Source organism: Rousettus aegyptiacus, unplaced genomic scaffold (assembly GCF_014176215.1).
Source record: "Rousettus aegyptiacus isolate mRouAeg1 unplaced genomic scaffold, mRouAeg1.p scaffold_m13_p_7, whole genome shotgun sequence".
Classification (NCBI taxonomy): Eukaryota; Metazoa; Chordata; class Mammalia; order Chiroptera; family Pteropodidae; genus Rousettus; species Rousettus aegyptiacus.
Window position 1 is genome coordinate 38,837,551 of NW_023416310.1, and position 16,504 is coordinate 38,854,054.

Consider the following 16,504-nt stretch of genomic DNA (forward strand, 5'->3'; position numbering starts at 1 on the left):
CAAGAAATTAAAAGAATTACTTACTATCTATAGATACCAAAATTGGATGACTTTGTTTCCAGAATTAGTGTAACAAGTGTTTTTCTTCCCTAACAGCCTAGATTTACATATTAGGCTCTAATTATTATGATAAACAAACAAACTGTAACATACACATAGTGTGTACCTTTTGTAAACTACAAAAACTTAACACTGGGATATGTATAGTAAAAAACACTAACACATAAAGCTATTAATGGTAGTCACTTATGACTGGAGAGAAGGTTCATGTGTATATTCCGAACTATTTTTAATCAGAATGTATTTGCATACCTTTTTTAAAAAAACAAACTAATTTTCACCAAACTTTGTGTGTGTGTGTATATGTACATGTACACACGTACACACACACACACACACACATTATTAATATCTCAACAGGAAATCACTAATAAGGGTCAAAAGCTTCAGAAGTATTTAGCGAATTGATGGAATGGAATACAATCAAATGAGCTTTTTATATTAATTGTAACCTGGAAAATTTATTCTGGGAACAAAAACAAACAAACAAACATTATAGCAATGCAAGGTAAAGCAAGCAGTTCACACAACATGCAACAGTGTGGAGCACATTTAGATTACACTGTAGTTCCTATGTTTCTTTTAATTGTATTAGCTGTAAATGATCTGAAATACTAGCATTTTTCCCATTTAACTCCCAAAATTCCAAATGGGACATATGCTTCAAGTTTCCATTTTTACCAGGATTTTCCAACCTATGATCACAATATTTCTGTATCAGTAACGACTCATTATGAGTTGAGCAGGTATGAAGTGAGGTGACATCCTCAAAAGGTTACCAAAAGGTTACAAAATGAGAACTAAAAAATTGTCTTCATTTCTCTCCACTTCCTAGTTCACTGATGGAAACACTGGAAATGCAAATATTTGATTATAAGAACAACAGAATCCACAGTCAAAAGTAATTCTAATTTTAATGTTGGATGTGCTAGTTATTGTACTATTTCCTTCAGCTCTAAATATACAATTCTATAAACGTGCTCTGTAATAGGGCTGGTAGGTCACAAACTAAATCCTTCTTTTTCCAGCTGGCTTCCTATTAGGTTCTGTCAACCTGAGATACTAGAGAGATTACTCCCTTGCTTTTTCAGTTAGCACTGTTCTAGAAGTTACTTTACCCAAAAAAAGAAGTTGGTTTCAGAAGCAGTAGCCAAATCCTCTTCTCAGAGGCTTAAGTTTCAATTCAAGGGTCCCCTTGTATAAGCTTATTTCTGAAAAGCCCAACCTTTTCTTGCCATTTGTTCCTCAAACCCTGGGGGTGGTGAATGGTTACTTGTCTGGGTTACCTCAGTATTCCCTTTTTGTATTTTCAGTCCTCTAACACATACATGTAAAACCAATTCTGTATTTTAAATTTCCTCTGAAAATACTTAGTGTGGTTTGTTTTCCTGAATGGACCCTGATAACACTCAGTATAGACATTACTGAGTCCAAATAATGAACTCATTCCTACAGTTAGATAACATTAAAATGCCATATAATTCATTCCTGTATTTTGGATGATGAACTGAAAAGCATTATTGCTTCATAATTACTACTGTTTTAAAATGAAGGCATCACTTCAGCTATTAAGTCATACTGTGGTAATCTAGGATAGCGTTTCTTTTATTTCTTGCATTTGTGTATTTCTTCATTTTGTAAAAGCAAAAATATATAAGCTCTCCTAAAACATAAACAGAATTCATTACTACCATTTAATGATAATTTCTGTACTTACCTCTGTTAATCTTGGTATATGAAGGCTCTTGGCATGATCACCAGCAGCCTTTCTTGATTTGCCAGGCCAAGTTCTTTTCCTATGGCTTTCTGCTATACCAGACCAGGCAAAGACATCATGATAAGCTAAATCCAAATCAGATGGATCTACTGCAAACTGGCATATTAACTTCAGCAAGCAAGCAAGACAGTCTAGCTGCCACTGTGGATAAGAAGAAAACATCATTTCTCTATTTTCATTAATTTTGCATGGCTACTATACAATTGGAAATTAAAGGCGAGAAAAGGAAAATAATTATAGCTAGTACTTAATCCATATACTATAAAATTTTTTGCTCATGGATTACAGTTAGTAACAATTCAATTTTAGAAAAATGAAGAAAAGGTATCTAGACACTGAGAGGATATATTTAATAAAATGGAAATGACACTTTCATTTCTAACATGACAACAACATAAAAATGTAACAGATATAGGTTATTTAAAAAATTTACTCAAAATGTACTATAATTTTAAAAAATTATTAAAATACTAACAAAGATATCATTTACCTACTTATAAAATGAACTGAGAGTATTGCAAGTTGTTTCTCCACACAAGTGGCATATATTCTAGTATTCTGGGGCCAAAATGATAGTCCTAGAAATTAATTCAACTGAAAATATTGCACTTACATATGAACATATAAAATAAAATATTTCTTTGGTAAAATAACTGTTTAGTATACCATTTCTTTTTAAAAAAAAAATTATTTAGTATTATTATTTATGCCTACAGCACCTGGTCTTCCTAGGTGGTCTTCCATCCTAGTACCAACCAGGCCCGTCTCTGCTTAGCTTCCGAGATCAGACATTGGGCTTGTTCAGGGTAGTATGGCCGAAGACCATGGACCATGGCTCCACTGGGGCATAAACCTAGGACCTTCTGCATGTAAAGTAGACATGCTAATTGCTACATTATGGGACCATGTCCTTAGTGTACTATTTCTAACTGACTTAAAACTCTACTTAAAATTTTTTAAAATAAATGAATAAAAATATCATTTATGTACAAGATGTGAATTTCAGAGCTTTCTCTTCAACAGTCCTTTTCCTCCTATTTTCCTAATCCTACTGCCAAGTGGTATATCCATACCAATATACCAGAAAACATAACTGGTTTTCAAGAACGGTACCAAGAAATTCCAGTAAGTAGAGTCTTTTCAAAGAATGGTGCTAGGAAAACTGGATACCCATATGAAAAATATATAAATAAAACAAACCTCAACCTCATTCCACATATACAAAAGTTAACATATAGTGCATGATAAACCTAAATGTGAAAGATAACCACAAAATTTACATGAAAAAACACAGAAGAAAATCTTATGACCTTGAAACAGGGACTTCTTAAATAGGATGCTAATTTTGTTAAAATTGAAAACTCTGTCTTAAAAACTCTGTTAAAATAATGAAAAAGTAAGCCACAGGCTGAGTGCAAATATTCCCACTACGACAGTCCCTCCTAATCCACCGTTTGGCTTGCAGCAGTTTAATTATTCATGGTTAACAATGGTCCAAAAATATTAAATGAAAAATTCTAGAAATAAAAAATTCATAAGTTTTAAATTGTGCACTGTTCTGAGTAATGTGATGAAATCCCATGGTATCCTGCTCTGTCTCAACCAGGACACGAATAATCCTTTTATCTAGGGTATCCCCACTCTATATGGTATCTAAGCATTAGTCACTTAGTTGCAGCTTCTGTTATCACAGTGCTTGTGTCCAAGTAACCCTTATTTTACTTAATAATGGCGCCCCATTGATGTGATGATGCCAATTCGGATATGCCAAAGAGAAGCTGTAAAGTGTGTGTATGTACAGAAAAAATCATAGTATGTATAGTGTTTCAAACATTTGCTGGGGGACTTGGAATATACCCCCATGGATAAGGGGGGACTACCATCCATATATATATATATATGGCAAACTTGTCCAGATAGAGGGGGAAAACAGTCTTAAAATTCTTTAATAAGACCAAAAAGAAAAAAAAAAAAGTCCAAGGTATGAATAGACACTTTGCAGAAGACAAAAAGCATAGTCAGTACAAACTTATGGAATGCAGTGCAAGTATTGTTAATAGGAAAATTTACAGCTATAAAAATGCTTATGTTAAAAAAGCAAGAAAGATCTCAAATCAACAGTCTAACTTTACAATTTAAGAAACTAGAAAAAGAACAAACTAAAACCAAAACTAGAAGAAGAAAATAATAAAGAACTGAACAGAGGTAAGAGCATAGAAAAATGACAGAATATCAATGAAAACAAAATTTGGTTCTTCAGAAAGAACATAAAAATTGACAAAACTAGTCAGAATGACTAAGAAAGAGTGAAATCACTAAACTCAAACAAAAGTGGAAACATTTCTATCAATTCTATAGAAATAAAAAGCATTATAATAGTTTACTATGAACAACTGTATGGCAGGAAAAAATCAAAATCAGATAACTTACATAAAATGGAAAAATTTCTAAAAACACAAAACCTACCAACGCTCACGAAGAAATAAAAAGTCTGAATAGACCCATAACTAGTAAGGAGATTAAATCAGTAATCAAAAATCTCCCAAAAAAAGAAAAAGTCCTGAACCTGATGGCTTCGCTAGTGAACTCTACCAAACATTTAAGGAACTAATAGCAATCCTTCTCAAACTTCGCCAAAGTTTGAGAAGCATTAGGAGAGACTACTTCCTAACTCATTCTATGAGGTCAGCATAACCCATAAGCCAAACAAAAACACAAGAAAACTACAGACCAATACCCCTTATAAACACTGATGCAAAAATACTCAGCTAAATATTAGAAACAGAATTCAGCAACATAAAAGGATTATACACTATGACCAAGTGGGATTTATTCTTGGAATGCAAGGATGGTTCAACAGACAAGAAATGATCAATGTAATACACATCAACAAAGTGAAGGAAGACCAAATGATCATTGCAATTGAGATGATCAAAAAGCGTGACAAAATTCAACACCAGTTCACACTAAAATACACAAAAAATAGGAATAGAAGAAAACTAACTCAACATAATAAAGCCATAGATGAAAAACATACAGTGAAAATCATACACAATAGGAAAAGACTCTAAGCTTTTCCTCTAAGATTAGAAACAAGACAAGAATGACTATTTTCACCACTTCTATTTAACATAGTAGAAGTTTTAGCCTTAGCAATTAAGCTAATAGAAATACAAGACAAATTGAAAATTAAGAAAATTATCTCTACTGTAGATGATATGATCTTGTGTACAAAATCTTAAAGACTCCACAAAAAGGCCTTAAAACTAATAAGTGAATTCAGCAAACCAGCAGGCTACAAAGGCAACAAACAAAATTCAGTTGTATTTCTATATACAAACAATGTGAAAGGGAAATTACAAAAACAATTCCATTTTTCATAGCTTCAAAAAGAAAAAAAAAATACTTAAAAATTAATCAAGGAAGTAAAAGGCTCCTATAATGAAACTATAAAAAACTGCTGAAAGAAATTAAAGACAAATAAATGGAAATATCCCATATTCATAGATGGAAGATTTAATATTATTAAAACATCAAATGACTTTTGACAAAGGTGCCAAGACCATCCAATGGGAAAAAGGACACCCCTTTTCAAGAAATGCTGGGAAACCCGAGTATCCACACGCAAAAGACTAAAGTTGGACTCTTACCTGACACGTACACAAAAATGAACTTAAAATGAGTCAAGGACCTAAATATAAGACCTGAAACAATAAAACTTTTGGAAGAAAACAACAGGTCAAAGTCTACAAAATACTAGATTTGGCAATGATAGCTTGAATAAGGACACCAAAGGCACAGGTAACAAAAGAAAAAACAGACAAATAAGACTTCATAAAAATTTTAAAATTATGTGCATCTGAAGAATATCCAGAGTAAAAAGGCAATGCACAAAATGGGAAAAAATATTTACAAACAATATATCTGCTAAAGTATTAATACCAACAACATATAGAAAACTTCTAAAGCTCAACCAAAAAAAAAGACCCCAAACAGCCATATTCAGAAATGAGCAAAGAACATGAACAGACATTTTTCCAGAAAAGATATATGAATGGACAATGAGCACATGACGAGATGCTCAACTTTACTAATCAATAAGGAAGTACAAATTAAAGCTACAATGAGAAATTATCTCACACCCATTAGGATGGCTACCATTTTCTGATCAAAAACACAGAAAATAAAAGTGTTGAAGACGATATGGAGACACTGAAACCCTTTTGCACTGTTGGTAGAAACATAAAATGGTACAGTTGCTGCAGAAAACAGTATGGCAGTTTTCAGTTTAAAAAAAATGAAAATAAAATTCCCATAGGACGCAGTGATTCCACTTCTGGGCGTATACCCAAAAGAATTGAAAGCAGAGTCTCAAAGATATCTGTACACCCATGTTCACAGCAGCATTATTCACAATAGCTAAAATATGCAAGTAATCCAAATGTCCAACAGCAGATGAATGGATAAAATATTGGGGTGTGTGTGTGTGTGTGTGTGTGTGTGTACAGTGACCTACTACTCAGCCTTAAAATGGAAATTCTGTAATGTGCTATAAGGATAACACTTCAGGATATTTTGCTAAGTGAAAGAAGCCAGTCGTAAAAAGACAAATACTGTATGATTCCACTTATATGAGGTACTTTAAGTCATTAAAATCATAGAGATAGAGAGTATAATGGTAGCTGCCACAGGATGGATGGAAAGGAGAATGGGAAGTTACTGTTTAATGAGTAAAGAGCCTCAGTTTTACTAGATGAAAACAGTTATGGGGATGAATGGGGGTGATAGCTGCACAACAATGTGAATGTATTTACTACTACTGAATTATATACACTTAAAAATGATTAAGATAATAAATTTTGTTATGTGTATTTTCCCACTTTTTTTTCAAATGCCGTAATTAATAAGCACATGTGAAGATGCTCAACATCACTAGTCACTAGGGAAGGGCAAAACAAAACCACAAGATAATGCTACACACCCACCAGAATGGTTCAAAATATAAAAGACCAACCGTACCATCTCTAGGTGAGGATGTGAAGCAAACGGTTGTTGCATGATACAACTGCTTTTAAAAACAGTTTGGCAGCTGCTTGTAAAGTTAATCTTACATTTGCTGTATTACTCAGCAATTTCTTTACTTGTTATTTACCCAAGAGGAACAAAAACATATGTACCCAAAAAGATTTGTATATAAATGTTTGTGTCGGCTTTATTCATAATAGCCCCAAACTGGAAATTCAAATGCCCATCAACAGGTAAATGCATAAATAAGCAGTAGTATACCTACAGGATGGGTAACTATTCAGCAACAAAACAAACTAACATCTTTCCCTTCCTGGCTGCTTAAGGGTTGGCACCATCATGAACAGCATAGTAACTATCCAGACCAGGAAGTTCATGACCAACAGATTACGTCAGTGAAAATAGTCATTGACATCCTTCACTCAAGGAAAGCAAGAGTGTCTAAGTCAGAAATTGAGGAAAAACTAGCCGAAATATATAAGACCGCACCAGATGTCATCTTTTCATTTGGATTCAGAACCCACTCTGGTAGCAAGACAACTGTCTTTGGCATGATTTGATTCCTCGGATTATGCAAAGAGAAACGAACCAAAACATAGACTTGCAAGACGTGGCCTGGATGAGCAGAAAAGACCTCAATCAAGAAAGGAATGCAACAGAATGAAGTCGAGGGACTGCCAAGGACAGTTGGTGCCAGTGTTGGCAAAAAGAAGTAAAATTTAGTTAGGGACTCTACCTCTGGCGATAGAGATTTTTTCATGAGCGAATTAAGAAACTGAGAACTTTTACACGTCCAAAAAACCCAACAAACTCCAGAAAAACAAACTACCAATACAAGCAACATTCAATCTCAAAATACTTGTTGAGTGAAAGAAGCCAGATAAAAAAGAATACATACCATTATTATTCTATTTACCTGAAATTGTATAAATTGTTGTTGGGAGAGGGGGAGAAATAGCTTGTAAAAGAATAGAACTTCTGAGGTAATAAAATGTTCTATGTCTTGATTATGTTGAAAGATTACACAGTATACATATTTTTCAAATCATGAACTATACTTTGCAAACTTGTGCATTATTTATTGCATGAAAAGTATGCCTCGACTTCATATGACATACAACTTCATATGACTTAAAATGGATCAAAGACCTAAATATAAGAGCTAAAACTATAAAATTCTTAAAAGAAAACATCAATCTCTATGACCTTGGATAATACACTACTTTCAAGGATGAATCTTAAAACATATGCTAAATGAAAGATGCCATCCAAAAGACACACACACACACACACACACAGTATACGTCCACTGATACAAAATGTCTATAATAGGCAAATCCAGAGATAGAAGATTAGATTGGTGGCTGCCTAGGGCTCAAGTATTTGGGAGAAAATGAGGAGAGACTAATGAGTATAGGGTTTCTTTTGGGGGTGATGAAACTGTTCTGGATTAGTGGTAATGGTTGCATAATTTTTTAAGTATACTAAAAATCACTGATTTGTACATTTAAAGAGTATTATTGTATGTGAATATCTCAAAATTTTTTAATCTATGAGAATATCTCAACAAAGTTCATTTTAAAAGGAAAAAATAATATTAAGAAACAAGAATGACTCTGAATTTGTAAATGTTCTATAATCTATTAAGAGAGATGTTTATAAATATTTATTTCAGGTGACTTGAAAGCAACCTGTATCTCAGGTATACTTGGCATCTCTATCTCGGGCATTGTCAGGCTATAATGTGTGAAATACAGTAGTGAACTTTTCTTATTAGGAATAAAAGTATCCAAAATTTCAAAGGAAACAGAAAACCTTTAGCATGAGTCCCTGTAAACTTTACTCAAAACTAAACTTAGAGCAGTTTACAAACAAAATTCCCACAAAGGACAGATAACTACTCATTAAACACTGTAAATTCTCCCATTTTGCCAAAGAACTAAAAGGTACCTTATAATTCTGAGAAATAAATGGGACAACAAAGACTAACAATAAAACAGACATACAAGTGAATCGTAAGACACAGAACTACAATAATTATTGTAATAGAGATATCTATTCTAATAAGGAATTTTTTGCAGTAAAATATGTAAAATAAAAATGTCTTGTTTTTATTTCTCAAAGTACTAAAACCAGTGGTAAGATAGCATATTTTCTAGATGTATTTTTTTCATTAACCTTTTGTATAGCAGCATTTGATATTAAGTCAAAAGCATCTGACTTCTAAGTACCAAGGTAATTCTAGAAAAAAGTAGTAAGAAATTAATATTTGAGTGGAATGTTTGATAATACTACTCTGTTTTGTCAGAGGACAGGAACAGAGCATCCTTTCCATTTAGCTCAAAACCGGATGTGCAGATATGAAATTTTTAATACTCCAGAAGCAGTTTTATTTCCCAAATAGAATAGTGCTTCAGTAGTAGTAAAGCACTATTTATAAAAATTCCATTTTTTTTGAGTAATGATAATTTTGTAAAATACAATTAAAAATACAGCAGTAATGTCCGATTGCTATAAAAATTTCTGAAGTCTTACTCTCAATTTCTGTACCTATTTCATTGCAGATCAATCAAAAATGGTCTAGGAACATATTTTTGAGTAGTACTGCTATATAGGAAGAATGGTCCAAACAAAATGAAAAAATAAAAAAGGATGTTTTCAAAAAATTAAAGACATAAAGCAAGTTTTTTTTTAAAAAGCACCTAAAGTTTGTCTATATATTTATAATTTATCAACCTAGAGGAAAACGTTTATGAATTAGCCACTGTTCATAGTCATTAATTTTAGCATTTATAAATTATTAACGGAGTCGACATGGAGAACATTTATTATGCAATTACTTCATTGGACACTCTATTTTTAAAAATAATTTACTTCGACTATAGTCCAAACTCTCCTTTGCTACAATGATGTAGCGAAAGCTACACTTGCTAATGGGAAACAGAAGTGCTTAAAACTGGATAACTATTCCAAGTGGTTGAGACAGTGAATTTTCACTTACCACAGTCCAGGATTCCTGTTCTTTAGGCTCCAGAATTCCAGAATTAAAAATTTCTAATAATTGTTGAAGCCCTCCAGCAGCAACAAACTGTAATGAATTATGAGAGTAATGTTAAGAGAAAAGCAGCTATATTGTAATTAAAACCTGCTTTTTAATTCAATAACTGTGTGTGTGTGTGTGTGTGTTTGTGTAAAATATATCTTTCATTTAGGTATTTGTCTTTGATTTAACCAAAATAACTTCCATGCAAAGTAATAACATACTGCAAACTTTCAAGAATTCTTTAAAAAAGATTCTTGCAAAACTGTAATATACCTTTATAGTCTATTGACCATTTAATCCCAGACACTGGGATGTCCCCAAACAGTATTCTAATGGAGAAAAAAATATAATAAATTTCTAGAAACAGAAGCACCAGGGCATTAAATAATCACAGCTTATTACTGTGATTTAGAGAGTAGTGGTCCCCAACCTTCTTGGCACCAGGGACTGATGCTTCTATGAGAACCTAGTGCCTGATAATCCGAGATGGAGCTGAGATGGTGATGCTAGTGCTGGGGAGCAGCTGCAAATACAGATGAAGCTTGGCTTGCCTGCAGTGCACCCAGTTTCTTGGAATTGGTCTGCAGCCTGGGGGTTGTGCACTCCTGATTTATATAATACATAATTTGTAAACTACACTTTATTAATTTAACAATAAATTAGTTTAAAACCAATTAAAAATTATGGTACCTACTTCTGGAAAATCAGAGATAAAATTATTTTTATCAATATACTTCAGAAGACACAATCAAACCTTGCAACTCCAGGAATTTTTACTATTTTCCACTTGATCCTCACTTGAATCATCTGAATCTGGATAAAGATCACTGTAACTGCCCTGTGGGGAAGGTAAAAGAAATTAATAATAAGAGAGGGTGGCAGGAGAAAAAAATTATTCTAGATTTAAAGGATAACACACACTGGAATTTTGCCCCAGAGAGAATACAATCATGTAAAGATAATAATGGAAATGCAATTACCGTCGACTCTCTCCTTATCCTTCTGTTAGGTTTTCCCAGTGCTTCAATAATTTCCAAGGCATATAATAGCTTATGAGCACTCTTAATTTTGAGAAGATCTTTCCAATTAAGTCCATCATTATTCTTAAATTAACAAAAGGAAAATGTAAGTTTCTTACACCAATTTACTAAGGGAACCCCCTCCAAAAAAATTTAAAGAAATAGATACTATACAAAAAACTCAATTTATTACACATACATTGAAATATATTCAAACATGTGAAGACCAATTATTTAACTGGTAAAATGGTATGCTTAAAACATCAATTATTCATTAAATTTTGTTAAAATACACAAATAGCAGCATAAGAAAAAATTGTATTTTGTTAGCTTTCACAACAGTTGAGGCAAATTACCATCTTCCCAATTAAAGAAAAAAAAATTGCAGCCTAGTTAAATGCATGAACTTTTAAGGATACTAAAGTAGTAAAGTTTATATTTAATGCTTGTAAATTACATTAACCCATTTAAATCACATGCAAATATATAAATTAAAAAATTTTATTTTCTACTCTCAATTCATAAAATTGTTATTCGCACTCAGAATAGCTCTAACAATGATATTGTTCTCAAAAGATGCACACTAAGTCATAAACCATTATTTTCCAGCCCAATTCCTTCACTTCTAAGTCATTTGAGATACATGACCTCTAAAATCACATGACAAAGTCCCAAAACATAGACAACTATTAGCATACCAGGATATTGTTTTTCATTTGTTCGATAGTTGTTCTATTGGTATCTCCAGAAAGTAACCTCTTATACAATAGCTTCAAAAAAATAATCTCTAATTTTAATGGATGTCTTTACAAAGAGATCTAACATTCACACATATGGGGTAATTAATAAATATGAGAAATTAACAAATATATATTAAATTTAACAAATATATTAAATTTCTTTGTCTCATTTTCCCTATCGGTTGACTTGTATGAGCATCCAAAATAAGTACTGATGTATGTCATCAAACTGTACTTTCTCTAAACATTCTTGTTGTCAAAAACAAAGCAATATTCAGAACATATAATAATATGAAAAAACACTAATATAAAGACAAGTCCATATTTTCTAAAAATAATTTTAGTAAATGTCTTTGTCATATGTTTAGCCTATATTACTCTACCTCACTAATAATTAAATGAAAATGAACTGACACTTATTACCAATTAAATGGGAAAGATTTTATTAAGTATACAGGTCAAATAAGAGTGTAAACTGGTGCTAGCCTCCAGAACAGTAAAAAGATTCTATGGGCTAACCTGCTCATCTGAGATATTCTGGAATGCCATCAACATGTTAGGACATGTAGGAAGAAGCATCAGTAGCTCCCATACACGTCTAGAGAGGTTTTCTGCATGAAGATGAAGTTCTTCACATTTTAGACTCTGTATAAATAAGAATAACTACATAAGACTCATCGGTAAAAAAAAAAAAAAATCTAAACATAAACACCACTTTTGCATAGTCACTATCAAATTTGATATATTATAGTCTTACTTTAAAAGTGAGAAGCAAAGCATTTGTTAAAGTGAGAAATCATTTTTTACACGGTAAATTAAAAGTTATATCAAAGTTGTGATTTATCAACTAGTCATCAAACACTTTTCTGGATAAAAATATGACCTGTAATTCTGGTCGCTTTCCTCAGGAAATTTTTCAAATAGAAGTGAAAATGACTATTTTATAGACATTTTAGTAAATTTCAGTATGACTGTCATCTCTTTCTTCCTTGTAGATCACTATTCTAAGAATGACAAAGACTTGGTGAACTAAATTCTTAACCTTACATTTAGGCGAAGAGTATACCTGTTCCTCTTATTTGGCTAATCCAAACCTTATTTCTCAGTCTCAGAAATGCAAAAATTAAAAGGAAAGCAAATTATTTTTAAAGAACCTACTTTTTTCCATTATCATCTGTTAAATTTGACCTCTGCAAGGTGCAGAGATAATAGATAAGCTAAAGAATGTCTCAGAAAGCATGTAAGAAATGGGCAAGTTTCTTTTCTTTCTTTTTTTTTTTTTTTAAATTAAAGCACAACCCCAACAGATAAATAAGGAACAAAAGCTAATTTACAGTTTGGAATTTTCCAGAGTACGAATTTATACATTATTATTCTAACTACTGCTGCTGTCATAAACTTTTTTGGTATAATATAGTCTAAGAGATACGAAAAGAATATCCTACATATCTATAAAAAGTAATTTAGTTCTTTTTATATAGTAGTATAAAGGAGTATACTTTGAAGGCAAGGGGATCTAGACATAGTTTCGAGGTAAGCTTTGCTTTTCATAACCTTAACGAAGAAAGAGAAACAACCCAAGTAACACTTTTGCTTTAGTTGGGAAATGGCACTGAAAGTTCTTCAGTAAAATAGAATTCATTCCTTTGTAAAGACCCAGTTAAAAAAAAAAAAAAAAAAAAGACTAGTGCCTGCTTCAGTAGCACATATACTAAAAAAAGACTGAACTCTGCAAAAAAAGATTTTAAGAAAAAATGTTTCCCAAATATATATGACTACGTCTCATGTTATGATTGAAAGCCCCTACAATACGGGTCTACACAGTGAAAGATCCTTTATTTTATTTGTAACCTTCTTCAAGGCTCAACCAGTCTTGTACAACAAAGAAACCCCAGATCAACAATGACGCACTGGCCACAAAGTTCGAAAAAGTATCTGCTAAAAAATAAATGCTTCCCTTCTGGCTTTGGCTTCACATGAACTATTATAATGGCCTATTAATCTGTCTAGCTACCTCTGGTCTTTGTTTTCTCTAATACATCTTCCACACTAACACCTAAACTTTGTTCCTAAAAATCTACAGAACAACCTCATTTTGTTGCCTTAAAACCTTCTATGATGATGACAATCCATTTTACAAAGACTAAAAATCTCATACAGTTCTCTTTGTGGTAATGGTTACAATCTCCTTTTATATTTGAATCACACTATACCCACCTTCCAAGTTTTTCAAACATGCCATTCACTTTTCTGTGAATCTGTAATGCTTCTCTTCATTCTCACCATCAGCTGGATCCAATTTAAAAACTCCCTTTTTGTAAAATTCTTCCCCAAATTTTCCCCTCTTTTATGTTACCATAACGTACTGCACGGAACACTAGAATGTTCCTGAAAAACCAGGGAATTCTTCTAATTATCTTTATCTCTTAAACTGCCAATACAGTGCTGGCATGCAATAAAAAGTCATTAAGTATCTGTGGCATAAAATAAAATGGGTAAAGAAATGAGAAATCTATTATTAATCAATCGTTCTGCCTGAACAAAATGAGATTTCTTAGAAATTCGAGAATATGCCACCATAAGAGAAACCAGACTATGGGAAACAGAGGACTCAATAGCAGCTACCACTGCATCCACGATCAAACACATTTTGGAAACATGGATGAAAGAAAGTCACTTAACATTCTTAGGAAAGAAACAGAACAGCAGCCATCAGAGAAAAGCCATCAAAGCACTACTATTAATTATTTACCACTCAACCACAAAATGATGATTCACTGGATGAGGCATATCAAAGAAAACATCTTAGAATTTGTCCATTTAAAGGTATTAAAAAAAAAGTCAGCGGACTGAAAAATGACTCCTTTAGGTAATTTCTTAACACCTTGATTTTAATTACCATCTTTATAGTGATAACCCACAAACTTCTCCAGACCAAACTTCTTTAAGCTCCAAACCTCTATATCCAGTTGCTTACTTGACAGCTACACCTGTCCTACAGGTATCCATTTTTCTTCACCTATAGAATCCACTCAGTGGCTCAAGCCAGAAACCTGGATGCCATCTCTGTTTTCCTTGTTCCTGAACCCAAGTCACCCTCACTCTTAAGCTAATCCACCACAAACTCTGTTCTTAAAAGTCCAGAAAACAATCTCACCACAAGTTATGTTGTTCTGACCTGCTGTCTACTTAGTTTATTTACACTACCACTATTCTACTCCAGGCACCTTCAACTCTTTCTTAGACTAGTACATTAGGTTCCTTATACCTTTTTTCTATTCTTGTCAAACAAACCTATTACCTTTAAAACAAAAATCAGAACATATGTCTCTCCCTCTGCCTACCTTTCCAATCTTGTTTCTCTCCTTCCACTCTCCCACCAACTTCCACATTCTACTCATTAGCTCTTTAACAATTCCTAGACCTGTCTAACTCATTCTTACATCGAGGGCTTCAGGAATCAAATCACTCCATCCAGATAATTCTTTATGCTCTTCATTTAGTTGTCTCCTTTTCATCTTTCCAGGTCAAATTATGTACGGTCTCCCTCAGAAACCTTTCCTGACCAAGTAATATATAAATGGGTCGCTGCCTACCATCACTCCCTAATAATGGCACATCATATTCAGTCTTAGCACCTACCTTTTTCTGAAACCATTTATCTGTTTTTACTTGAAACTATCTGTTAGGCATGTCGATCATCTGGGAAGGCTGAAGCTGTGCCTATTTTGATTCTTCTAAAACAATATACCTGGATCAGATTGGATAGTTAAATAACTAATGAATAAATAGTTTCCTAGGTTTTACTGCTCTTAAGAGAATACTGAGAAAATTATTTTCAACAGAAAGACAAAATAAGATTTTTTGAGAATAAAATGATGTAGTCACCTCACTATCTTCCACTGCCACTTTTCCTGAGGGCGGTTTAAATGATGCAAGCATCTCTAATAAATCAAAAAGAGTAGTTAAATGGGGTTCTTGTAAAAGTAAAAGCATCGGAATGTTGTCCTTCTGAGGGGGTGGTAAGCAAGATGCTGGTAGCTGAACACCTTCTCCTTTCCGTTCTCTCCTCGGTGCACCCAAAGATACAAATACCATCTGTTAAAAATAAGAGCAATAGGGGGAAAAAACAGCATATAATTAGACATATCAAGTTTTTAATTGAATAAATTTCTCACATATAAAATAACTTCATTTACGATTTTAATATAACAAAAACTGTAAGAATTCTTTTTGAATTATATCTTCAGCTATTCTATTATTAACTGTCAATAGATGATTAAAACTGAAACCACATTTATGTGTTACCTGCATATCCTTAAAACCAAGCTCATGAAGTGCTTTTTCATCATAATCTGTTGTTAACTCATGTCCAGATGAAATCATTCTGACAGGTCCCATAAGGCCTCCTTTAAAAACAGGGAGAAAAACGTAACTGAACATGTTTATAAGAGTTAACTTATTTGCTGATATGAATACATAATTATAGCAAATAATTCCAGTGGATATTAAGCTTAAATATAATTCTTGAGCAAAGTGGAGATAGTACTAAATGTGCTCATGCATATTTTTCTGTTGTATGAGGTTAGCTTTAAGCGGTAAAAATTACAAAAGAATTCTCTACCAATACCAGTCTAACTAGATCAATTCCTGCCTATGTAACAATATAAAAAAGTTTACAAGTGAAAACACTATATAGCTTTCTGGAAAACTACAACATTTCCCCCCAACAAGACTTGCTGAAGAATCGGATTCATTAATCCCTCAGTTACACAAGCAATAAGTATTTATAATGATTAAATTCTCTCTTCTCTGTTATTACCCACCAAAACAAAACAAA

At 32.7% G+C, this 16,504-nt stretch overlaps 1 protein-coding gene across 3 annotated transcripts in view; it reads right to left on the bottom strand.

Annotated features, from left to right (window-relative positions):
* USP34 (ubiquitin specific peptidase 34) overlaps window positions 1-16,504 on the bottom strand; it is a 208,219-nt gene that overhangs the window by 66,822 nt on the left and 124,893 nt on the right. For all 3 annotated transcript variants that reach the window (XM_016129610.2, XM_016129612.2, XM_016129611.2), the window contains 7 exons: window positions 15,973-16,073; window positions 15,553-15,762; window positions 12,184-12,309; window positions 10,886-11,008; window positions 10,660-10,743; window positions 9,864-9,950; window positions 1,778-1,978 (listed from right to left, as the gene is read on the bottom strand). In XM_016129610.2, coding sequence (XP_015985096.2) covers window positions 1,778-1,978; window positions 9,864-9,950; window positions 10,660-10,743; window positions 10,886-11,008; window positions 12,184-12,309; window positions 15,553-15,762; window positions 15,973-16,073 — 932 coding nt within the window. The remainder of the gene's footprint in view (window positions 1-1,777; window positions 1,979-9,863; window positions 9,951-10,659; window positions 10,744-10,885; window positions 11,009-12,183; window positions 12,310-15,552; window positions 15,763-15,972; window positions 16,074-16,504) is intronic.